General features: G+C 40.9%; 1 protein-coding gene across 1 annotated transcript in view; it reads right to left on the minus strand.

Annotated features, from left to right (window-relative positions):
• The window catches only part of BACE2 (beta-secretase 2), a 364,734-nt gene that overhangs the window by 89,067 nt on the left and 249,530 nt on the right, over positions 1 to 26,137 (minus strand). The window contains exon 7 of the mRNA XM_053705913.1: positions 23,438 to 23,587. Within this exon, the coding sequence (XP_053561888.1) occupies positions 23,438 to 23,587 (150 nt within the window). The remainder of the gene's footprint in view (positions 1 to 23,437; positions 23,588 to 26,137) is intronic.

Below are 26,137 nucleotides of genomic sequence, written 5' to 3' on the forward strand. Positions count from 1 at the left end.
TTTTTTTCTTTCGTGATTCAGATAGAGCAATTTTAAGCAACTTTCTAATTTACTCCTATTATCACATTTTCTTCCTTCTCTTGCTATCTTTATTTTAAAAGCAGGAATGGAAATCTTAGTAGCCAGCCCATTTTAGGTTCAGTACCATGGATAGTGCTTGCTTATTGGAGGCTTACATTTACCCACCAATAAGCAAGCATAACCCAGGTTCTCAACCAAAAATGGGCCGGCTCCTATGCATCACATTCCTGCTTTTAAAATAAAGATAGCAAGAGAACAAAGAAAAATTGATAATAGGAGTAAATTAGAAAGTTGTTTAAAATTGCATGCTCTATCTGAATCATGAAAGAAGAAAAATTGGGTTTAGTGTCCCACAGCTTTGCTGTGGTGCTATTTGTCTCCTCCTGCTGGCCAGGAGTGGTATTCCTAACAGTAATTGATGAAGCCGTGGACTCACCATATCTTAGGAAAGAAAGGAAGATATTTACCTCAAAACTTCCTAATTATTCACACCCCATTGTAAAGAGACTTTAACAAGCCAATCAGGATACTTGTCCTAGGACTTGCAAGGGAGTGTGCATATGGCATGTGCAGGCACAGTCATGTTATTTTCCTATTTAGTTTAAGGAAGTTTATTACGCAATCTCACTAGATTTTAGTGAAATCTCATAAGATCACAGCAAAGCAATGCATAACTTCAGCACTGCTGATGCTGATTGGCTATTTTTTTTTCTTTCAATCTTGCAGCTTTAAAGCAGCTGAATTATAACTTAGCAAAGCACTGAAGACATTTTGAGGTAAAATATCTTTCTTTTTACATAGAGATGCTCAGGTGATATTTTTATGTCAGCTTTTTACAGTTTAACTGCACCACCTTCAAATGATTTATCACATGAATATTTTAAGTTTTAACCTTAGCTCACTGTCCTGCTGCAAACAATAAAACAGGCAGTAAAACCGACTAATAAAAAAGGTTGTGTGGATGTTTACACAAAGTCTACATTATTTGATGGTTTATATATATATTTCCCTAATTGTCCTCCACAGAAGACAGAGATTAATAGAAAACTATTTTAAACATGGCGGCACTCATTACTTTATAGAATCTATAGTACTTTATAGAAACTAAACATTTACACTTATATATATTTAAACAACTACATAATATAATGGTAAAAATGCATCTACATATTACTCTAGGGCTAATCTTTGCTTTGAATACATCATTATGTCTAGCATAGATTTACTGCTTAATGTCACTTTAAAGGAAGCAGTGTATGTGTGTAGGTAAATAACCCTGGACATCTGCATAGTACAGCCACAGACTAGTGACACTGTGTGCATATGTTACACTGCCACTCTAAACCTGTCTGAAGTATTAAAATAAACACACACAGGTTTGGTGGCGGCATTGTAATATTGCTCAATGGTCGAGGGCCATTTTTTTTTGTTAGAGGGACACTAAAGTCAAAATTAAACATTCATGATTCAGACAGAGCTTGCAGTTTTAAAATACTTTACTATTTACTTCCATTGTCAAATTATGCACATACTTTTTATATGCATATTTTCTGAGGCACCAGCTACTATTGAGGTCTAGATTTATTAAAGCTGAGGCGGACAGGGTCGCATACACGCACCCCTGTATGCCTAAGCTCGCCTGTGGCGGGGCAAATTTACCATTGCAAACAAATTTGCGCTAGCATGCAATCCCGCCCCCTGCCCGCGCACAGTCAATCACGAGCGGGCAGGAGCTGTCAATCTCCTCGGTCGGACTAGACCGCAGAGATTGAATTTTGCCACCTTAGAGGTGGCGAAGAATTTAGGGAAGCGGCGGTCTAGTGACCGCTGCTTGTTATATTACAGCGAGCAAGTTCTTGTGAGAGCCCTGAGCAGTGTATACATATATGAGCATGTGATTGGCTGATGTATGTCACATGATACAGGAGGCTAACAGATTTTGAAGTTTGTCAGAAAAAAAAAATCTAAAACTCATTTAAAATTCAGAGTAAGTTCTATTGAGTTGTCTTTGTATTATGAACTTGTTGATTATGCAATTCTACTCTATTTAATGGTCATTTAAGTAATTGACAGGTACAGACAAGATCAAATACAATTCTCTGAGGAAGAGTTCTTCAAAGTGATATAAAATACTTTGTGACCAATATAAAATGTCTAATTATGCATAGTAAAAACAACTTAGGACAAAATAAATAATGAAAGTACTGTATGTTGCTGTTACAAGTAGAAGTGCAGACTTCATGACATTTTTTTACCCCATTTTAGCTGCTGAAGTATACTAAATAGTTTACCAATCACTCATTTACCTTTATTTTGTCATTTGAAATAGATGTTTTTTTCCTAAGATATGGTGAGTCCACGGCTTCATCAATTACTGTTGGGAATACCACTCCTGGTGATACTTCGCTACAAGTATCACTTCCCTTCCCACAATCCCCAGTCATTCTCTTTGCCTTCAGTGCAAGGAGGAGGTGAAGTTTTGCTGTCTGAAGAAAATGCTTCGCTACAAGCAAGATTTTATTATTTTAAAAGCCAGAGTAGGTTTGCTCTGATCTTTCCTGTGTTCTGGGTATAGCTGTAGTCCACGTTAATCTCTTCAGTAGAGTAGTGGTGGCTTTAAAGCAGTTAGGAACTTGTGAGGTGGGCCTTGCTGCGTTTTTCTAACATTGTTGCTGCCCTTAGATAGAAAGCCAGAGTAGGTTTACTCTGTTCTCTCTTTTTTTTCTACAGGCCTCTGAGGAGTGGCATCCTCTTACGTCGGGTAAGTTGTCCTCCTGCTGGACGGCTTGATGCAGGTAAGTGTCTTTCTATCTTTCAGGGTGGAGATATGGCACTTAACATTTTAAACTAATTGGCTGCATCGTTTTGGGACATATATATCCTTTATGCAGGATATTTTGAAGGACAGGGAGCAGGCACTGATTTGTGATAAGAGACAGGGATTATACTTTTTGTTGTTTAAAAGTTATTTCCCGGAGAGGTTTCCGGAGGAGGAGCTCAGGTGTATGGTCAGGTGAACCACCTGTGCAGCATCACCTCCACTACAAGCCTTGGCGGTATCTTCGCGCCTAAACCTACTGACTCAGGACGGCTTGCCTAGCTAAATCCATCGCTTCCATAAACCTCCACAGTGCCATACCAAAGCACTGGGCTGCATTCTGCAGCAGCTATATGACTTTTATCCCTCTTCTTGGATATCGCCATATCAAGTGGTAATTCTTAAAAAGAGACTGCTATCTCCCCCTCACGCTGAATTTTCTATATGCAAACACAGGTCGTGTTCTAAAAAGGCATATTGTACTGAACTTCCACCCATAGCCCTTCCTGCCCGGAACGCTGAGATCTAGAGGTGTACAGACTCCTTGGTGATCTTACCCGGCTCAAGAGAGAGGTCCCCTGCTCCTGCCGTTTGGCTCCAGTTACAGATCCAGGGCTCCCTGCCTGTTCGGAACTCTGAGGCGTGCCCTCACTGCGGATAGAGAGAGGTGTAGAAGCTCCAGACGCTGCACTACTCTTCCGGTCGTGTAGTCCCCTCCCACCGGTGCTGCGTGAGGGGACCCGACCGTTGTTTGCTTCCAGAAACCCTGCCCGGGCACCGGGCGTGACCACCCCCACTACAGTTACTGGGCCCTGGACGGACCTGGATTTCCGTCAGCTGGGCAATCTCCTGCACCTCCATCAAGCCGGACCAAGCGCCCCCTCTCCCACCGGTGCTGCGTGAGAGGGGTCGCATAAGAGAAAAGAACCTCTCGTGGACACAGGCATCCTTTAGATCTCCAGCGGGTAATATTGATGGCTACTGGGTATTAGAACTTACTACTGGTATCCTCCCTGTCCCCTTATCCTCATATACATACCAAGTTAAGAACTGGTAAAGGGAGTTAAGGAAGATCAAAGGGAAGGGATCACTAACTCAGTTCCTAACACGGCTCGTAAAAGTTTGGGAAAGTTTGGAAAGTTTCATTTTCTCACTTAATTTCATAAGATATTGGACACTTCTTTCTGCATTACTACTTATCATGCTCCTGGCCTAGAGCATTTAAATTTGTCCAAAGGTTTTGTCTGTCCTAACAAGGATTCTACCTTTAAAGAACTAATACTTAGTATATGTATATTTCATAAGGGCTGTATTTATCCATATCCGTAGCTGTGTTATTTACACCATTAGGAAAAAGGACAATAAATTCCCACCTACACATGGTTAACTAAGACATACATGTTTACTAAACTACTTTCTAGCTGTATTACACTATTTCTTTTCACTTGCTAAACCTGCATCTGACGAAGGAACAAGTGAGAAAAAAAGAAAAAATAGGAAAATAACTGGGAAGGAAGAGAAGGGGGGAAGGGAAGGAAGGGAAAGGGAAAAAAAATATATATATATATACTAATAATACTGACAAAATTGATGTGAACTGTTAACTGTTACATTTCCCTATCCAAAAATGTAATACTGTATAATTCACTGTTAAGCCAAGTTTATATCTTGTCGTTTTCTTATATGGTATCCATGACTTTGGAATTGTAATCATTATAGCTACTGGGCTTTGCTATTACAACCTTGCATTCTGATCACTAGCTGCTACTGAAAATCTATAGAAAAAGGAGAATACTGGGAAAACTAAGACAGCAAGGAGTGTTTTAGCAATCCCAGTATATTTATAACAAAACTGTGAAAAATAGCTAATTTTGAGGTAGTAGTATCATACCTCTCTCCTTTATATTTCCCATTTGGGCTAGAAAGGAAAACAATGTAGGAGGTCAACTGTTGTAACTGTTTGGTAAATCCAAATTTATTGTACTCTTTAAGAATATAACCCTTTTTTTGTTCTTAGACAATTACATCTGATATTGCTCCTCTTATCTGAAGCTTAACAAAACTCTCCCCAGATACTATGGGAGGGAGTGTATGAAACCTGCTGCAGTATTGTTAAACATCTTGAGTTTTTCCTCTGGGTTTAGTCCTTTACACACATCTTGAATTGACTGTAATAACCCTCATTGGGCTCTGTAATTACATCTCTTGAACCTAGGGCCCCTGCATTGGCACATAAAAGGTTTTAAGAGCACTCCATCTTCGCACTGAGGAAGTTATATATCCTTAGAACAGACACTTTGGTTCAGATAAATTTTCCTCGGTACCCTTGCCTTACAGGCAATAAGTTTCTCAGAAAATTAATGGTCTATTGCTCTTAAAGTCATAAACTCTCATAGACATCTTTAGAAATTGCTATAACCCTTTTAGTAATACTATATTACTGTACTATTAAACACTATAAACCTTTCTTATCTCTTAGACACCTCTTACTTACTACTGAGTTTGCCCCCTCAGGCTTAACTAATTGGCCCCTCTTTTTGTGGATAGCAGCAGAGGGAGCAGGGAACATAACTCTGTGTGGAAGTTTCAAATGAACCAAATTTGGGCTTTCTCGCCCCTGAATATGTTAATGGTCACCTCTGGAAAACAGTGTAACAGAACATAATTCTTCTTAACTGTTTCTCTTAATGTATTTGTCTAATTGAACTGGGTATTTCTTTAGCAGAAAAGAACAGGGCTTGAGAGTTCATACTCTGGTATTTTATACGCTACAAAATATAGAAGCACTCAGCCCTGGGTCAGACCAATTCATTTTAGTGCCTTTCTTTTCCTTTTTTTTTTTTTTTTTTTTTTCTCTCCTCTCCTCTTATATAGGCAGTAGGGCTCTCAGAAATCAATCATTTCCTCCTGTCAAGGTCTAAAGGATAAGGTCTATTACTCCCGCTTCCTTCTTTGCACGTTTTTTGTATTTCACTTCACATTCACTCCTGCACACTATAAAGGGTGATAATTCTCACTTTCTTAAACTCTTTTCGCGAACGCACTTTCTCCCCTATTTAGATATAAGCACTTTACACAACGGACCCTTCACATATTCAATAATCCACCTTCACGGCCGCCTCCAATCACGCCACACCGCACGATCTGGAGAATTCTTTCACAGGACCCATTAACGCACGTCACTATATATGGACAAATATTTACACGGACACCCAAAAACTTCTCCTTTAGCCATGACAGGGAGACAAAAAGAAAAAAGGAACAAAGCTGTTCCCGAATTATCATCCGATTTACACCCACCTACCATGCCCCACTTAGCCACCTCAGAGCAGTTAGATATCCATTCTTTAGTATCTAAAATCTCAGAAGCTTTATCTCCCAAATTTGACCTACTGCAAAAGGAAATCAGACAAGACATTGCCTCCTTGTCTAACGAGGTGAAACAGTTTGCCAGCAGAATCTCTGAGGCTGAACAGCGAATCTCAGATCTGGAGGATCTGACTGTTAACTATAAAAGTAATCTTGAATCAATAAACACTTCCCTTGTAAGAATGCAAAGCAAAATCGATGAGTTAGAGGATAGAACAAGAAGGAATAATCTTAGGATCATAGGGGTTCCTGAGGAAAGGCAATTTGAGGACTTACTTACATTTATCACTGTCACATTGCCTAACTTGTTGCAGATCCCAGAATCCCACCCTCCTATCATCATAGAAAGAGCTCATAGGGTAGGCCAACCAGATAGACATAGAAACAGCACTCGCCCAAGACCTATTGTTGTAAAATTTTTAAATTTCCAACATAAGGTCATGTTACTTCAGGCCTTTCGTAAACAGCAACCCATCTTTATAAATGAGGCAAAAATCTTTCTGTTTCAAGACTATTCCATAGGTACAGCCACTAAAAGGAGAGAGCTAGCCCCACTGTGTACAAACTTTATAAAGAAAGGTGTCCAAGCAACCCTGCTGTACCCAGCCAGGCTGAAACTCTCTATTGAGGGACACATACATTTTTTCGAAAAAGCTCGAGATGCAGCGAAATTTTATGCCGAATCCTTTCCTCAGGATTAAAATTGAAAAGACTTAAGCATCTAAAACTAGAGGGATGAACACCCATGGTGTTCTTAACAGGTAAATTGATACCTTATGGATATGGGAGTGGCCATAAGGTCAAGTCTTCCCAATATGTTTGTGTTAAAAGGGAACATAGGATTAAAATCCCTTGTTTTCTGTTTTTGTTTTCGGTGGGTTTTTTTTTTTTTTTTTTCTCTCTCTCTCTTTCTCTCTCCTTCCCTCTCCCTTTTTCCTTCCTCCCTTTGTTTACTTGAGAAGTGGCGGCGGGGGGTAAAGTTAAAATAACTTCCTGGAACATTGGAGGTCTCACCTCCCCTATCAAACGGAAGGCAATACTTTTGCATCTAAGAAAGATTAATACTGATGTAGCCTTCCTACAAGAAACACACTTAAAACCCGAGGAAGTTCTAAAACTAAAATCTTCCTGGGTTAGGGAAGTCCTATTCTCATCTACCACGAAAAGAAAAAGCGGGGTAGCAATTCTGCTGGGGAAGAAACTCTCTTACGAGGTCATTCAAGTAGCCACGGATCAGGAGGGAAGATACCTAATGGTAAAAATCAAAATCTCAAAAATGTTATTCACTTTTTGTAACGTATATGCCCCCAATGTTTTCAATCTCCCCTTCTGGGAAACGCTCCAAAACAAGCTCCTATCATTTGCAGAAGGGTACCTAATACTTGGAGGTGACTTCAACATGGCCCCCCAATATCCGATTGATAGGCTCAGGCAGAACCTTGTCCCAATTAAAACCAAGAGAGACAACCTTGAATCTAAACTATTTACTAACTTGCTTCACAATTTGAAACTTTGTGATATTTGGAGGGTACAAAACCTTGATCTGAGGGATTTCACCTGTCACTCGAAAGCCCACAAGACTCTGTCAAGAATTGATCTCTTTTTAGCAGATGAAAGAGTATGTAAAATGAAAGTAACTTCTAAAATTTATCCTATTACTATCTCAGATCATGCTCCAATAACACTCGATTTCCAATCAACTCCCCAGGGGAGTAAGAATCGTGCCTTTTTTTTCCCAAAATACCTAGCATCTGATTTAAAATTTAAAAACTGGTTAGTCTCTAGATTCCGCGAGTACGCGCTTCTCAACCAACAACATACCTCTCAACCTGCTCTCTTTTGGGAAACTGCAAAGGCAGTCCTCCGTGGAGAGATACTAGCGTATACCATTTCCAGGTCTAAAAAATTTAAAAGAAGGGAAAACGAAGTTTTGCGAGCTGTCACAAATGCTTATAACCGCTATATATTACATAAAACACCCGAAAACTGGTCTAGGTATAATATAGCATTGACAGAAAGGGACTCTTTCCTACTTTATAAAAGTACCCAAAAAGATCTCAGGCTACAAGCTAAATTATACCACTATGGCAATAAAACAGGGAAGCTTCTGGCTAACCTGGCTAAGGTGGAAAGAGGATCCTCTATAATAAAATCCATTAAAGAAGGGAGTAAAAGCGTTAATACCACCGAAGAAATCCGTAGGGTATTTGCTGCATACTACGAACTCCTGTATACCTCTAAAACATCTAATAACACTCAGAGAGAGAACTTTTGGAATAAAATAGCATTCCCATCCCTCACCCCTGATCTGCTTCAAAAGTTGCAGTCGCCACTTACTGAAGTAGAAATTTCTACAATGATCCAAAGAATGTCTTTAAATAAAACCCCGGGACCGGACGCACTCCCGAATGAGTTTTACAAAATATTGGCACCTGAGATAACAAGGTATCTGACGTCACTTTTCAATGACATATACATCACTGGCAACACTCCTACCAAGGAGTTTGTCGCTTCTTTTACAACTCTCATTTTGAAACAGGGGAAAGATCCAGACAAAAAGGAGTCATATAGACCCATTGCACTCTTAAACTCGGATTACAAACTCTTTACATCCATCTTAGCACACAGGCTTCAACCTCTGCTTAATATCATTATTCATAAAGATCAGGCCGGTTTTTTACTAAAGCGAAACTTATCATCTAAAATAAGAGAAGTATTTTTGTCAATTGAACACTGCGGGATGTCGGACACGAGGGACCTGGGGGGGGAGGACACTTCTGATATGGCGATCATTACTATCGACGCCGAAAAAGCGTTTGACTCGGTACACTATGATCACCTGGCTTTCTCCCTACAGCAATTCGGACTTGGAGGTAATTTCCTTCGCCTCTTTAATAACCTATACAGTAATGCTTCCACGAGAGTCTTAATTAACGGTGAAATGACTGCAGATATAAGGCTGGGGAGGGGAACTAGGCAGGGGTGTCCTCTCTCCCCCCTTCTCTTTGATGTGGCTATTGAACCACTCGCCATACAAATACGACATCAGCTTGAAGGGTTCAAAATAAAGGGAAAAGAACTACAAATTGCACTCTACGCAGATGACGTTTTGATTTACATGTCTAACACGGCTAGAAATATTCCCAAACTTTTAGATATTATAGACCAGTTTGGATCTTTCTCTGGTTATAGGGTGAACATTTCTAAATCAGAGTTATGCTGGCTTAAACAGAATAAGGAGTCTTGTGCTAATATTCCATTCTCCATAGTTCAAGACGCTTTTAAGTATTTAGGTATCTGGATTTCCCCTAATCCTAATCTTTGGTATGATCTAAATGTTCCTCCAGTTCTTAACAGAGTTAAACAAGCTCTTAAAACCTGGCAGAAACTTCCCTTGTCTTTGTCTGGACGTATTGCACTCTACAAAATGATGCTCCTTCCAAAAATCCTTTTTGTGCTTCAGAATACTCCACTTATTTTAAAATCAAAAGATATCTTATCCTTTAACATAGCACTCCGTTCATTTATTTGGCAGAATAAGAAACCAAGGATCTCTCTTGCAAAATTAAGCCTCCCTACAGAGTATGGGGGACTAGCTCTGCCAGATATTCGTTTATACAACATAGGGATACAAGTTAGAGTGGTGATAGACTGGTTAACGAAAGCTAACTACGTAACAAATCTTGATCTCGAAAACAGCATAGCGTATCCACACTCCCTAATAGCTCTCCTACACTGCAATAACGACTTAATCCCCCCCGAAATAAAAAAAATAAAGTCTATCTACAACCCAATTCACATGTGGAAAAAGATATGTATCTTGCTGAAAGTTCAATTTAGAGTCTCACGATACTTACCATTTTTAAACAACCCACAATTTCAAGCGGGGATACAGTCTCCTATCTTTTTGAATTGGGAGACCCAGGGCCTAGCAAACATCTCACAATTACTTGATCTCCAAAAAAAATGCATTAAGACTTTCGAATCTATTAGGGAGGAATTTCATCTCCCTAATAAAAAATTTTTTGCCTACCTTCAAGCGAGGCATTACACACTTAAATTAATAAACGACTTCGGCTGGGACTGGTCCTTGGGTCTCCTGGAAAATTGGCTTTTATTAGCCAAAAATGGCCAAACATCTATATCATATATTTACCAAAGATTGAGTTCTCTCCAAGCCCCAGAAACGATAGAAAAAATCCAGACTAAATGGAGGGTAATGCTCCAGGAAGACTTCGCTGAGATCCCCACAGTAATCCCATCTATTCAGGCAATCGCACGTGTCACCCCTTCTGCTACTTGGCGGGAGGCGCACGTTAAGTTGCTTCATATGACTTACTTCTCCCCAGAGAAAGGGGCTAAATGTCGAAGCACTACCTTCTATAAATGCCCAAAATGTTCACTTCCAGCAGCCAATCTTATTCATATGTTCTGGTATTGTCCGAGAATTAGATCCTGCTGGTCAAAAACTCAATTCTGGCTTACTAACCTCTTGGGCATTAGGTCCCTGGAACTATCTCCTTCAAATATAGTGTTTCCCATAGCGGACTTAGCCCTTCCTAGGGATAATATTAAAATAGTTACCCTGGTAATCTTAGCGGTTAGGTATTTAATCTTGATCTCCTAGCGAGATTGAACATCTAATCTTTCCATTTAGGGATACGGAATTGGTTCTCCTTGGAGTATGGTAAACCCTTGGTAACCAATAAATTGATATAGAGGGGGGGGGGGGGGAGGAGAGAGAGAGAGGGAATTCTTCTTCTGGTCATCTTGTCCTGTCTCCCTTTTTTTCTTTTTCCTTTTTTTTTTTTTTTTTCTTTTTTTTTTTTCTCCCCCGTTTATATATGTTTTTGCCCCCCATTCAAAATTTAAAAACCCCAACTTTGTGTACAAGTAATTTCTTTTTATAAAGGTAATACTGATTTGATAGGAGAAGGTGTAAATCACCTTCTTGAATTATGTTTGTGTTTTGTATTTTTTTTGTTTTTTTCTCTCTTGGAATGCAATGCTACACCTGGCCCTGCGTGGCATAAAATGGTGGATTTCATTTGTCTGTATACATTGTTGGTTATAAATAAAAAAAAAAGTTATTTCCCATTTTATTAACTGTGGGCTGTATGTTGCTTTGTTAAGTTCTGTTTAGACACGGATTTAACAGGGGTTGTTATTATCTTTGACAATGTCTTTTAATGTTTGGATGTGCAAACTTTCAGACCATACAAGGTACAGGCACTGGTGTCTGATTGTACCCGGAAAGGGTTTATGTCAAACAGAGCTTTGGGCTCAATTGAGTTTCCATTAGCAGGGGCAAGTCAAGTCCAGTGGACAGGTTTCCTTTATTGCGCAGCTCCTTCTTGGCGGGTGAGATGATGAGAATCACGCATTTTTTTTTCTCTCTGGAAACTAGGACTAGTCCAGTAGCTTGCTAGTGTGGTACGTGACACGCCTCTCCGTTTCTGTTCTAAGTTTAAACGGAGCGGCGTTCTCACTGCTGAATAAAAATGTTTTTTCTTTGTTTGAGTTCGGCAGGGAGCTCTGCCGTCTTTTGCTCGGTGTTGTTGTTACTGATAGCAGTAAAGGAACCGCTGCATCTTGAGAGTACGTTTATGTTTTAAGAGTGGCAAGTCAAGGAATCTTTGATCTTGCATACTAAATAGATCCTTCAATAAATTATGCATAAGACATACATAATAATTGTTCAGATTATATTTTTTGTGCCTGGGGAACTGTTTTTTAAAGTCACAGTACATAATTTAATGTATGTTTATTTTCTATTATGAAAAAGTGTTATGTATTGAGGCACAATTTCTTTGTTTTCCAAACTATTCTGTTCCTAGAACGCATACCCTGAAGCATTTTTGTTTTTGCATATGCAATTCAGTGCTATATGGTTCATTTTTAACTCTTTAATTATAAGATTGATTGTTGCCCACTGAGCCCATTGTCTGTAAGGTTGATGCTGTTTAGGCAATGACACAGCTTTCTCCTCAATCGTCCTAAGCCTTTATGGCGTCACATGCAGTGGCCTGAAGTTCCTCTCAAAGTTATTTGCTTGCAGAATTGCTGCCCAGGTATTTTTGCGGTATCTGTGGCATTATCTGCTTTTTCTATACTTATGGGAAATCGCAAGAGGAATATTAGAGATTCAGATAGTAAGGTTTCTGTTCCACCAACAGCTACACAGACTGCCTTTCCCCATAGGTTCGATGAGGATACGTCGGTAGCCTCTGAGGGTGAAATCTCAGATTCAGACAGTATAATTCCTTCATCTGATGCTGAAGTAGTAACCTTCAGATTTAAGCTTGGACACCTTTGTGTATTGTTAAAGGTGGTTTTGGCTATTTTGGAGCGACTCCGATATGTCTGTCGTCGTCGTCAACCCTGCAGAATCTAGTAAACTTTATATATACTAGGATTCCTCTGCAGGAGTTTTTTATTGTTCCAGACCGTGCTGAAAGATTTTTTTCACAGGAATGGGAGAAGTCAGGGATTCGAGTCAGTAAACTTATATCTGTCTGCACCTCTATGCTTCCGCCTCAGTCTTTACCTTGCTTTGCTCCTGTTGGCTGCTCTAAATCTCTTTAACCAGCTAACCTCACACCAGAATCACATTCAAAAGCATATTAAATTAATCCAAAGTGGAGGAATTTATATATTTATTTACTTATTAGTACTGCTTAGGTCCAGTTTCACATATTGCAATTTTTTTTTAATGATTAGCCCAGCAGTGGATGATCCACTGCTGGGCTAATAATTAAAAAAAAATAATAAAAAAAAAATTGATTTAGTTGTTTTTTGGGATGTTGGGGTGGAGAGCGAAATTGCATGGGAGGGGGGGCCCAAGAAAATGTTTGCCCGGGGTCCAGTCAATATTAAAGACGGCCCTGCTGTCTCCATTAATTATGGCGCACGGTGCCTATAGTAGTAGGGCATTTCTACTCTGGCTAAGAGAACTATGATTCCTAGAGAGGATAGCTGTTCATTTGAAGATCAATGGACTAATCGGGAGGTTTACATGGAAGTTTGTATTGCCACTGGGTCAAGTATGTCATCCGTAATGGTGGGACGCCTGGTTTGATTCCAATTTGGTAGAGACTCCTTTGGAGGAAATCCAGGACAGATTTAAGATTCTTAAGCTAGCCCGCCGGGCGTTGTGGTTACATTGAATGGATTTTCCTCTGAGTTCAGGCTTCTGGCGCATCCTTAAAAGGGTAAGACCTTGTTTGATCCTGCTTTGACAGGAATATTTCTTATATTACGGATGGAAAAGGGTCTTTTCTAAGGCAAGACAAGATGAATAGACAAAGGAGTTTGCCCCCAATCCGGGATCGGTTTCTAAGTGGGGGGGCTAAATCTCTGTCTTCAAACATGGATACGAGATGTCCCAGATAGGCTGTGGACATAGTATCTCAGGTTTTCTACATAGAATTCATACCTTTTTTGAGAGGTTCCACCTCTCAAATTATTTGCAGGCCAGATAACAGTGAGACATTTTTGAAGTGCGTTTGAGGACCTCTCTTCCCTGTGAGTGTTAGGTCCAGTTCCTGTAAGGGAACAGGGTCTAGAATTATATTAATTCCCGTTCGTGGTTCCCAAAAAGAAGGAAATTTTTCGTCCTATGGTAGATCTAAAGAGTCTCAACAATTTTTTTCACAGGGTACCGTTCTTTCAAGGTTGAAACCAGGGGTTTCATTCTTCCTTTGGTTCAAAAGGGTCAGTTCTGGAGGACGTGTATTTTCAAGTTCCTGAGTTTTGCCTTTATGCCAAACACTTTCAGCTTGTGGCTCTTCCCTTTGGCCTTGCCACGGCTCCCAGAGGTGTCTATCTTGGCAGTGATCAGGTTTCCGGGAATTGCTGTGGTGCCCTTCCTGGACATAATGGTTCAGACGCCATCTTTTCAAGAAGCAAACTCTCATACAGAGATCTTTTTGTCTTTTCTCATTCCCACGGATGGGCAGTGAATATGAAAATGAGTTCCCTTGTTCCAGCTATAGGGGTAGTTTTTTTAGGGACCATCTTAGTTTCCCTATTTCTGAAAATATTTTTGTCAGACGTCAGAAAATAGGAGTCTTTACTGTTGTTTCTTTCGGTACTCTTCTGTTTGGACCTTCAGTGGCTCAATGTATGGAGATAATTGGTCTGATGGTTGTTTCATTGGACAATCATCCCTTGGCTGGATTCCAACTTAGAGTCTGCTGTTATGCATGTTCAGATAGTGGACCGGGGATCTAGTGGCTCTGTGTTGGAGGATAGATCTAGATCTATCAACATGAGATTCTTCCCTGTGGATCAGAGAGGGGAATTAGTGGTAGATTGCTCGCTTAGCTTGTGAGAGGTAGCGGGATTGTTGCCCACATTCCCCAGAATCTTTTGGTTTTCTCAGGAGCATCTGTCTCGGGCACATGCTTCTGGAGACCTTCCTGAGTAATAGTGACCAAGGTCGCTAGCCTGTTGGGTGGGTGATTATGGACTTGAGAGGAGTCTGCTCTTCCCATAACCATTTTGGAGTTGAGTGATCAACAATGCTCTGATGGCTTGGCCTCAGTTGTCTTAACCGTTTTTTCAGGTTCTAGTTGAACAATTTAATCTCAGTGGTTTACATTAACCACCTGGGAGGAATCTGGAGTTCCTTTAACATGGTTGCCGTGGATTGTTCAGTGGGCAGATGCTCACATTAGTTTATTCACTTTTCATATTTCAGGAGTGAATACCGGGAGCAGACTTCTTGAGCAGTCAGATATTTCATCCCAGGGAATGGGCGCTTCTCCCAGAGATGTTCTCCAGGTTAACCCTCAAATGGGGGGTGCTGGAGTTGGAGATGGCAGCACGCCAAGCTTCCAAGTTATGTTAAAGGTCAAGTGATCAGCAGGCTGCTCTGTTAAATACCCTGGCGGTTCTGTAGGATTTCAGTCAGACACCCTGTTCCTCAGTTTGCTCTCCTTCCACGAGTCATTGCTTGTATCAAATGGGAGTGAGCATCAGTATTTTAATAGTCTTGCAGGATCTGTTATACAGATCAAGCGGAGGAGATGTATTGCTTCCACCTTTGTGGTTGTTCCTGAGGAAGGACCTTCTAATTCAGGGTTCATTCTTTCATCAAACTTTCTCTGAAGCTTTTTGCTTGGAGATTGAATACTTAGTTCTGTCTAAGTGTGTTTTTCTGAATCTGTCATTGGACCATGATTCAGGTTCGCAAGCCTATTACTGGTAATTTTTACAATAAGGTATGGCGTAAATTCCCTGATTGGTGTGAATTCCAAGGCTACTCTTTAGTAGGGTCAGGATTCCTAGGGATTTTGCTCTCTCTCTAGGAAGGTCTGGAGGACAGTTTTTCAGTTTGTTTTCTGAAGGATCAGATTTCTGCTTTATCTTTTTTACACAAGTGTCTGGGGAATGTGCCAGATGTGTAATCTTTTTGTCAGACCCTGGTTAGTATCAGGCCTGTGTTTAAGTCTGTTGCTCCTCAGAGTTTTAACCTTGGTTTTAAGTTTTTGCAGCAGGCTCAGTTTGAGCCATGGCATTCCATAGATTTTATTTATCGTGGAATTTTTCTTTTTTTGCTATATCTTCTGCTCGGAGAGTTTAGGTACTCTCTGCTTTGCAGTGTGATTCGCTTTGTCGTATTTCGGATAAGGCGGTTATTACCCTAAGTGGAAATTTTGTTTGGGAATTTGTTGTTCCCTCACTGTGTCCTTATTCTTATAGGTTGAGGAACGTGTGTGCACAATTTGAATATTGTGTGTACTTAATATTTTTTCTTCTCTGTATCAGAAAGCTACTGCTACTTGTCTTTTCTCTGGTTGAGAAGTTTGTTTTTCAGACTGCGGGCTGCAGTCTCCTGAGAGGGTTATGGCTCATTACACGAGGGCTGTCTCTTTTTCCTGGATTTTCACAAATGAAGCTTCGTTGGATCGCTTTTGCAAGGCTGCAACTTGGTCTTCCTTGCATACTTTTTCAAATTTGATTTTTTGCCTCGACTGAGGCTTCTTTTGGGAGAAAGGTTTCAAGCGGTGGTGCCTTCTGTTTAGGTCTGCCTGTCTTGTCCCTCCCTATTCATCTGTGTCCTCTAGCTTGGGTACTGTCCCCAACAGTAATTGATGAAGTGGTGAACCATATCTTAGGAAAGAAAACAGGATTTATGCTTACCTGATAAATCTATTTCCGGATATGGCAAGTCCACGGCCCCGCCCTTTATTTTAAGACCGTTATTTTTTTTACTAAACCTCCTCTACACCTTGTGTTACTCCTTTTTTCTCCATTTCCCTTTGGTCAAATGACTGGGGATTGTGGGAAGGACAGTGATACTTAAAAGTTTTGCTGTTGTGCTCTTTGCCTCCTCCTGCTGGCCAGGAGTGGTATTCCCAACAGTAATTGATGAAGAAGTGGACTCAACATATTCGGAAAGAAATAGATTTATCAGGTAAGCATAAATCCTGTTTTTTTTTTTGCTGTTGAAATCATTACCTATATTGAAAATATGAATAATTTTGTATTCTCTAAAGAAAAACAGAATTTATGTTTACCTGATAAATTACTTTCTCCAACGGTGTGTCCGGTCCACGGCGTCATCCTTACTTGTGGGATATTCTCTTCCAGCAAAGCTGGTCACATGATCCCTCCTAGGCTCCGCCTACCCCAGTCATTCGACCGACGTTAAGGAGGAATATTTGCATAGGAGAAACCATATGGTACCGTGGTGACTGTAGTTAAAGAAAATAAATTATCAGACCTGATTAAAAAAACCAGGGCGGGCCGTGGACCGGACACACCGCTGGAGAAAGTAATTTATCAGGTAAACATAAATTCTGTTTTCTCCAACATAGGTGTGTCCGGTCCACGGCGTCATCCTTACTTGTGGGAACCAATACCAAAGCTTTAGGACACGGATGAAGGGAGGGAGCAAATCAGGTCACCTAAATGGAAGGCACCACGGCTTGCAAAACCTTTCTCCCAAAAATAGCCTCAGAAGAAGCAAAAGTATCAAACTTGTAAAATTTGGTAAAAGTGTGCAGTGAAGACCAAGTCGCTGCCCTACATATCTGATCAACAGAAGCCTCGTTCTTGAAGGCCCATGTGGAAGCCACAGCCCTAGTGGAATGAGCTGTGATTCTTTCGGGAGGCTGCCGTCCGGCAGTCTCGTAAGCCAATCTGATGATGCTTTTAATCCAAAAAGAGAGAGAGGTAGAAGTTGCTTTTTGACCTCTCCTTTTACCGGAATAAACAACAAACAAGGAAGATGTTTGTCTAAAATCCTTTGTAGCATCTAAATAGAATTTTAGAGCGCGAACAACATCCAAATTGTGTAACAAACGTTCCTTCTTTGAAACTGGTTTCAGACACAGAGAAGGTACGATAATCTCCTGGTTAATGTTTTTGTTAGAAACAACTTTTGGAAGAAAACCAGGTTTAGTACGTAAAACCACCTTATCTGCATGGAACACCAGATAAGGAGGAGAACACTGCAGAGCAGATAATTCTGAAACTCTTCTAGCAGAAGAAATTGCAACTAAAAACAAAACTTTCCAAGATAATAACTTAATATCAACGGAATGCAAGGGTTCAAACGGAACCCCCTGAAGAACTGAAAGAACTAAATTGAGACTCCAAGGAGGAGTCAAAGGTTTGTAAACAGGCTTAATTCTAACCAGAGCCTGAACAAAGGCTTGAACATCTGGCACAGCGGCCAGCTTTTTGTGAAGTAACACAGACAAGGCAGAAATCTGTCCCTTCAGGGAACTTGCAGATAATCCTTTTTCCAATCCTTCTTGAAGGAAGGATAGAATCCTAGGAATCTTAACCTTGTCCCAAGGGAATCCTTTAGATTCACACCAACAGATATATTTTTTCCAAATTTTGTGGTAAATCTTTCTAGTTACAGGCTTTCTGGCCTGAACAAGAGTATCGATAACAGAATCTGAGAATCCTCGCTTCGATAAGATCAAGCGTTCAATCTCCAAGCAGTCAGCTGGAGTGAAACCAGATTCGGATGTTCGAACGGACCCTGAACAAGAAGGTCTCGTCTCAAAGGTAGCTTCCAAGGAGGAGCCGATGACATATTCACCAGATCTGCGTACCAAGTCCTGCGTGGCCACGCAGGAGCTATCAAGATCACCGACGCCCTCTCCTGATTGATCCTGGCTACCAGCCTGGGGATGAGAGGAAACGGCGGGAACACATAAGCTAGTTTGAAGGTCCAAGGTGCTACTAATGCATCCACTAGAGCCGCCTTGGGATCCCTGGATCTGGACCTGTAGCAAGGAACTTTGAAGTTCTGACGAGAGGCCATCAGATCCATGTCTGGAATGCCCCACAGCTGAGTGACTTGGGCAAAGATTTCCGGATGGAGTTCCCACTCCCCCGGATGCAATGTCTGACGACTCAGAAAATCCGCTTCCCAATTTTCCACTCCTGGGATGTGGATAGCAGACAGGTGGCAGGAGTGAGACTCCGCCCATAGAATGATTTTGGTCACTTCTTCCATCGCCAGGGAACTCCTTGTTCCCCCCTGATGGTTGATGTACGCAACAGTTGTCATGTTGTCTGATTGAAACCGTATGAACTTGGCCCTCGCTAGCTGAGGCCAAGCCTTGAGAGCATTGAATATCGCTCTCAGTTCCAGAATATTTATCGGTAGAAGAGATTCTTCCCGAGACCAAAGACCCTGAGCTTTCAGGGATCCCCAGACCGCGCCCCAGCCCATCAGACTGGCGTCGGTCGTGACAATGACCCACTCTGGTCTGCGGAATGTCATCCCTCGTGACAGGTTGTCCAGGGACAGCCACCAACGGAGTGAGTCTCTGGTCCTCTGATTTACTTGTATCTTCGGAGACAAGTCTGTATAGTCCCCATTCCACTGACTGAGCATGCACAGTTGTAATGGTCTTAGATGAATGCGTGCAAAAGGAACTATGTCCATTGCCGCTACCATCAACCCGATCACTTCCATGCACTGAGCTATGGAAGGAAGAGGAACGGAATGAAGTATCCGACAAGAGTCTAGAAGTTTTGTTTTTCTGGCCTCTGTCAGAAAAATCCTCATTTCTAAGGAGTCTATTATTGTTCCCAAGAAGGGAACCCTTGTTGACGGAGATAGAGAACTCTTTTCCACGTTCACTTTCCATCCGTGAGATCTGAGAAAGGCCAGGACAATGTCCGTGTGAGCCTTTGCTTGAGGAAGGGACGACGCTTGAATCAGAATGTCGTCCAAGTAAGGTACTACAGCAATGCCCCTTGGTCTTAGCACAGCTAGAAGGGACCCTAGTACCTTTGTGAAAATCCTTGGAGCAGTGGCTAATCCGAAAGGAAGCGCCACGAACTGGTAATGTTTGTCCAGGAATGCGAACCTCAGGAACCGATGATGTTCCTTGTGGATAGGAATATGTAGATACGCATCCTTTAAATCCACCGTGGTCATGAATTGACCTTCCTGGATGGAAGGAAGAATAGTTCGAATGGTTTCCATCTTGAACGATGGAACCTTGAGAAACTTGTTTAAGATCTTGAGATCTAAGATTGGTCTGAACGTTCCCTCTTTTTTGGGAACTATAAACAGATTGGAGTAGAACCCCATCCCTTGTTCTCTTAATGGAACGGGATGAATCACTCCCATTTTTAACAGGTCTTCTACACAATGTAAGAATGCCTGTCTTTTTATGTGGTCTGAGGACAACTGAGACCTGTGGAACCTCCCCCTTGGGGGAAGTCCCTTGAATTCCAGAAGATAACCTTGGGAGACTATTTCTAGCGCCCAAGGATCCAGAACATCTCTTGCCCAAGCCTGAGCGAAGAGAGAGAGTCTGCCCCCCACCAGATCCGGTCCCGGATCGGGGGCCAACATTTCATGCTGTCTTGGTAGCAGTGGCAGGTTTCTTGGCCTGCTTTCCCTTGTTCCAGCCTTGCATTGGTCTCCAAGCTGGCTTGGCTTGAGAAGTATTACCCTCTTGCTTAGAGGACGTAGCACTTTGGGCTGGTCCGTTTCTGCGAAAGGGACGAAAATTAGGTTTATTTTTTGCCTTGAAAGGCCGATCCTGAGGAAGGGCGTGGCCCTTACCCCCAGTGATATCCGAGATAATCTCTTTCAAGTCAGGGCCAAACAGCGTTTTCCCCTTGAAAGGAATGTTAAGTAGCTTGTTCTTGGAAGACGCATCAGCCGACCAAGATTTCAACCAAAGCGCTCTGCGCGCCACAATAGCAAACCCAGAATTCTTAGCCGCTAACCTAGCCAATTGCAAAGTGGCGTCTAGGGTGAAAGAATTAGCCAATTTGAGAGCATTGATTCTGTCCATAATCTCCTCATAAGGAGGAGAATCACTGTCGACCGCCTTTATCAGCTCATCGAACCAGAAACATGCGGCTGTAGCGACAGGGACAATGCATGAAATTGGTTGTAGAAGGTAACCCTGCTGAACAAACATCTTTTTAAGCAAACCTTCTAATTTTTTATCCATAGGATCTTTGAAAGCACAGCTATCCTCTATGGGTATAGTGGTGCGTTTGTTTAAAGTGGAAACCGCCCCCTCGACCTTGGGGACTGTCTGCCATAAGTCCTTTCTGGGGTCGACCATAGGAAACAATTTTTTAAATATGGGGGGAGGGACGAAAGGAATACCGGGCCTTTCCCATTCTTTATTAACAATGTCCGCCACCCGCTTGGGTATAGGAAAAGCTTCTGGGAGCCCCGGCACCTCTAGGAACTTGTCCATTTTACATAGTTTCTCTGGGATGACCAACTTGTCACAATCATCCAGAGTGGATAATACCTCCTTAAGCAGAATGCGGAGATGTTCCAACTTAAATTTAAATGCAATCACATCAGGTTCAGCTTGTTGAGAAATGTTCCCTGAATCAGTAATTTCTCCCTCAGACAAAACCTCCCTGGCCCCATCAGACTGAGTTAGGGGCCCTTCAGAAATATTAATATCAGCGTCGTCATGCTCTTCAGTATCTAAAACAGAGCAGTCGCGCTTACGCTGATAAGTGTTCATTTTGGCTAAAATGTTTTTGACAGAATTATCCATTACAGCCGTTAATTGTTGCATAGTAAGGAGTATTGGTGCGCTAGATGTACTAGGGGCCTCCTGAGTGGGCAAGACTCGTGTAGACGAAGGAGGGAATGATGCAGTACCATGCTTACTCCCCTCACTTGAGGAATCATCTTGGGCATCATTGTCATTGTCACATAAATCACATTTATTTAAATGAATAGGAATTCTGGCTTCCCCACATTCAGAACACAGTCTATCTGGTAGTTCAGACATGTTAAACAGGCATAAACTTGATAACAAGTACAAAAAACGTTTTAAAATAAAACCGTTACTGTCACTTTAAATTTTAAACTGAACACACTTTATTACTGCAAATGCGAAAAAACATGAAGGAATTGTTCAAAATTCACCAAATTTTCACCACAGTGTCTTAAAGCCTTAAAAGTATTGCACATCAAATTTGGAAGCTTTAACCCTTAAAATAACGGAACCGGAGCCGTTTTGAACTTTAACCCCTTTACAGTCCCTGGTATCTGCTTTGCTGAGACCCAACCAAGCCCCAAGGGGAATACGATACCAAATGACGCCTTCAGAAAGTCTTTTCTAAGTATCAGAGCTCCTCTCACATGCGACTGCATGCCATGCCTCTCAAAAACAAGTGCGCAACACCGGCGCGAAAATGAGGCTCTGCCTATGCTTTGGGAAAGCCCCTAAAGAATAAGGAGTCTAAAACAGTGCCTGCCGATATTATTAAATCAAAATACCCAGATAAAATGATTCCTCAAGGCTAAATATGTGTTAATAATCAATCGATTTAGCCCAAAAAAAAGTCTGCAGTCTTAATAAGCCCTTTTTGAAGCCCTTATTTACAATCGTAATAAACATGGCTTACCGGATCCCAGAGGGAAAATGACAGCTTCCAGCATTACATCGTCTTGTTAGAATGTGTCATACCTCAAGCAGCAAGAGACTGCTCACTGTTCCCCCAACTGAAGTTAATTGCTCTCAACAGTCCTGTGTGGAACAGCCATGGATTTTAGTGACGGTTGCTAAAATCATTTTCCTCATACAAACAGAAATCTTCATCTCTTTTCTGTTTCTGAGTAAATAGTACATACCAGCACTATTTCAAAATAACAAACTCTTGATTGAATAATAAAAACTACAGTTAAACACTAAAAAACTCTAAGCCATCTCCGTGGAGATGTTGCCTGTACAACGGCAAAGAGAATGACTGGGGTAGGCGGAGCCTAGGAGGGATCATGTGACCAGCTTTGCTGGAAGAGAATATCCCACAAGTAAGGATGACGCCGTGGACCGGACACACCTATGTTGGAGAAAGCTATGTAAACAAACGATACTAGCAGCATAGTGAGGGGGCTTGCAGAGATAAGTACTAACATGTTTTGTTTTCTATTGCTTGCTCTATTTATTGAGATAAGATAGCAATAAGGAGGCCTTTCTGTAGAGAGATATAAGGATGTCTGCCCTGTAAGATTAAATGGGCTGTGATTCCAATGAGCAAAAACAGCTTCTTTATATACATAAATGTACCGAATATATACACAATATACCAAAATGAGCAAATCCCCACACATTTAAAATCTGCAATTGGAAACACATTATAGGAAAATCCATTTTACGGTACAGTGCTCCTTTAACACTGCTATTATACTCTATACAGTCACTGGTTGCAAATACTATTTACCCATTTATAACTGTTCCTCATTGGCCTCAGTAAACCTAGGTGGACCCATTATTTTATGGAGACTAGAACTGTACACTTATATAAAGTGCATTGTCTTGCAGTTATCTGATAAATCCAATTAGGAACATGTGTAGCAGGGTTAGCCATAATAATGAGAATTAGAAATTTCTAAATTTTTAAAGCTAAAGTACATGATAAAAAAACAAAATATTTGTTTGATTATGCATAACTAAACATTTTATATAACAATTTTAGTGTTAAGTGACCCTTTAACAAATAGCTCCATAGTGCCCACATCCAAGAACATAGATATACATACAGTATATACATACATTTTATGTGTGTTTTTAAGATAAATAGGTAAGATATACACACACATATATATATATATATTTACATACATATACACACACACAGTATATACACGTCTATATCTATATCTCTATACATCTATATCTATACATCCCTATACACCTCTCTCTCTATATCTATCTATCTATATATATTCTAGCAAATGAAAGATAAAAAAGTGCAAACCTGCGGCTTTATAATTAGACGGAATGACATGCTAGCATTCATATCCCTGAGATAAATAGCAAGGTCAGGAAAAAAGGTCCATGGGTTTTCACTTTTATCCCAGCAGGCAAGTTGTGAACCAGTCCAAAATCCCATATTAAAATTCTCAATCTGCAAATAAAAAAGAGAAATGCCAATAACAAATTCAGAAAACTTATTTAATATTAAATGGTTTAATGAAACTAGCTTTTTTTATCCCATTGTTGTGCTAAAATGACTGCTTACAAAGCAAACAACATAATATGGATGCATTGATGGATAATGGTCTTATCTACATCATATATCTAGAATTGTTTTCTGCTCTAGAATCCTGAACTCAGAGCACATAAATGCACACAGCAATATTACCACCATTACCCAGCTGCTGACATTGTTGTTGATAAACTGTGGGTATAAAACTTTATTTGCACCAGGACTGAAAAGGACAACACACATAATTTTTTTTACCTGCAAACATACATTTTTATAATAACAAAAAAAAACACAAGTCCCCCCCCCCCCACCCGCCTTTATTTAGTGGGCCAGTGCTTTCTATTCTATGTACTGTGGAACTTTGGTGTAACCAGTCTGTATGATCGAATTCCACAAGAACATTTCCCTAATAGTTTCTGTCTGGGAGAAAAGAAGAAGTCAGTAGACGTAAGGTGTTTACTTCTCTATACTGAACTGCTGTGCCTCTTTCTTATGTTCAGGTTACATTTGTTCTATAGGAAACCAGGGATCACCCAAATGCTGACTCAATATGCTTAGTTGATATGTATATTCTGCAGTTTCGTTCACAAATGCAGAAGGGATTGGCCCCTTGCGATTTTCAATCCAGATATTAGTGTGTTGCACTTTCACATGAATAATTTTGATTGCGAAATGAGCCCGAAAGCTGTAAAGGGTCGCCTTCTTCCGCGTGCAGCAGTGAACAAAAAAAAAAATCTAATACCCGGCGCAGATCAATAAAAATAAATATAAAATAACTCTGCGCCTGAGCAGTCCAGACTCCATATTTGAATGAACCCTAAAGTCAAAATGAAAGGGATATGAAACCCAAATTCTCTTTCATGATTCAAATTTTCTTTGCTCTTTTTGTATCTTTATTTGAAAAACAAGAATGTAAGCTTAGGAGCCAGCCCATTTTTGGTTCAGAGCACTGGGTAGCACTTGCTTATTGGTGGCTAAATGTAGCCACCAATCAGCAAGCACTACCCAGGGTTCTGAACCAAAAAAAACATAATTTATGCTTACCTGATAAATTTATTTCTCTTGTAGTGTGTTCAGTCCACGGGTCATCCATTACTTATGGGATATATTCTCCTTCCCAACAGGAAGTTGCAAGAGGATCACCCAAGCAGAGCTGCTATATAGCTCCTCCCCTCACATGTCATATCCAGTCATTCGACCGAAACAAGACGAGAAAGGAGAAACTATAGGGTGCAGTGGTGACTGGAGTTATAATTTAAAATTTAGAACCTGCCTCAAAAAGACAGGGCGGGCCGTAGACTGAACACACTACAAGAGAAATAAATTTATCAGGTAAGCATAAATTATGTTTCCTCTTGTTAAGTGTGTTCAGTCCACGGGTCATCCATTACTTATGGGATACCAATACCAAAGCTAAAGTACACGGATGATGGGAGGGACAAGGCAGGAACATTAAACAGAAGGAACCACTGCCTGTAGAACCTTTCTCCCAAAAACAGCCTCCGAAAAAGCAAAAGTGTCAAATTTGTAAAATTTGGAAAAAGTATGAAGTGAAGACCAAGTTGCAGCCTTGCAAATCTGTTCAACAGAGGCCTCATTCTTAAAGGCCCAGGTGGAAGCCACAGCTCTAGTGGAATTCTTTCAGGAGGCTGCTGTCCAGCAGTCTCATAGGCTAAACGTATTATGCTACGAAGCCAAAAAGAGAGAGAGGTAGCCGAAGCCTTTTGACCTCTCCTCTGTCCAGAGTAAACGACAAACAGAGAAGAAGTTTGCCGAAAATCTTTAGTTGCCTGTAAGTAGAACTTCAGGGCACGGACCACGTCTAGATTATGCAAAAGACGTTCCTTCTTTGAAGAAGGATTAGGACATAATGATGGAACAACAATCTCTTGATTGATATTCCTGTTAGAAACAACCTTAGGTAAAAACCCAGGTTTAGTACGCAGGACTACCTTGTCTGAATGAAAGATCAGATAAGGAGAATCACAATGTAAGGCAGATAACTCAGAGACTCTTCGAGCCGAGGAAATAGCCATCAAAAACAGAACTTTCCAAGATAAAAGCTTAATATCAATGGAATGAAGGGGTTCAAACGGAACACCCTGAAGAACTTTAAGAACCAAGTTTAAGCTCCACGGAGGAGCAACAGCTTTAAACACAGGCTTAATCCTAGCCAAAGCCTGACAAAAAGCCTGGACGTCTGGATTCTCTGCCAGACGCTTGTGTAAAAAGGACAGAGCAGAAATCTGTCCCTTTAGCGAACTAGCGGATAAACCCTTTTCTAAACCCTCTTGTAGAAAAGCCAATATCCTAGGAATCCTAACCTTACTCCATGAGTAACTCTTGGATTCACACCAATATAAATATTTACGCCATATCTTATGGTAAATTTTTCTGGTCACAGGTTTCCGAGCCTGTATTAATGTATCAATAACCGACTCCGAGAAACCACGCTTCGATAGAATCAAG

This window comes from Bombina bombina, chromosome 3 (genome assembly GCF_027579735.1).
Source record: "Bombina bombina isolate aBomBom1 chromosome 3, aBomBom1.pri, whole genome shotgun sequence".
Taxonomy (NCBI): Eukaryota; Metazoa; Chordata; class Amphibia; order Anura; family Bombinatoridae; genus Bombina; species Bombina bombina.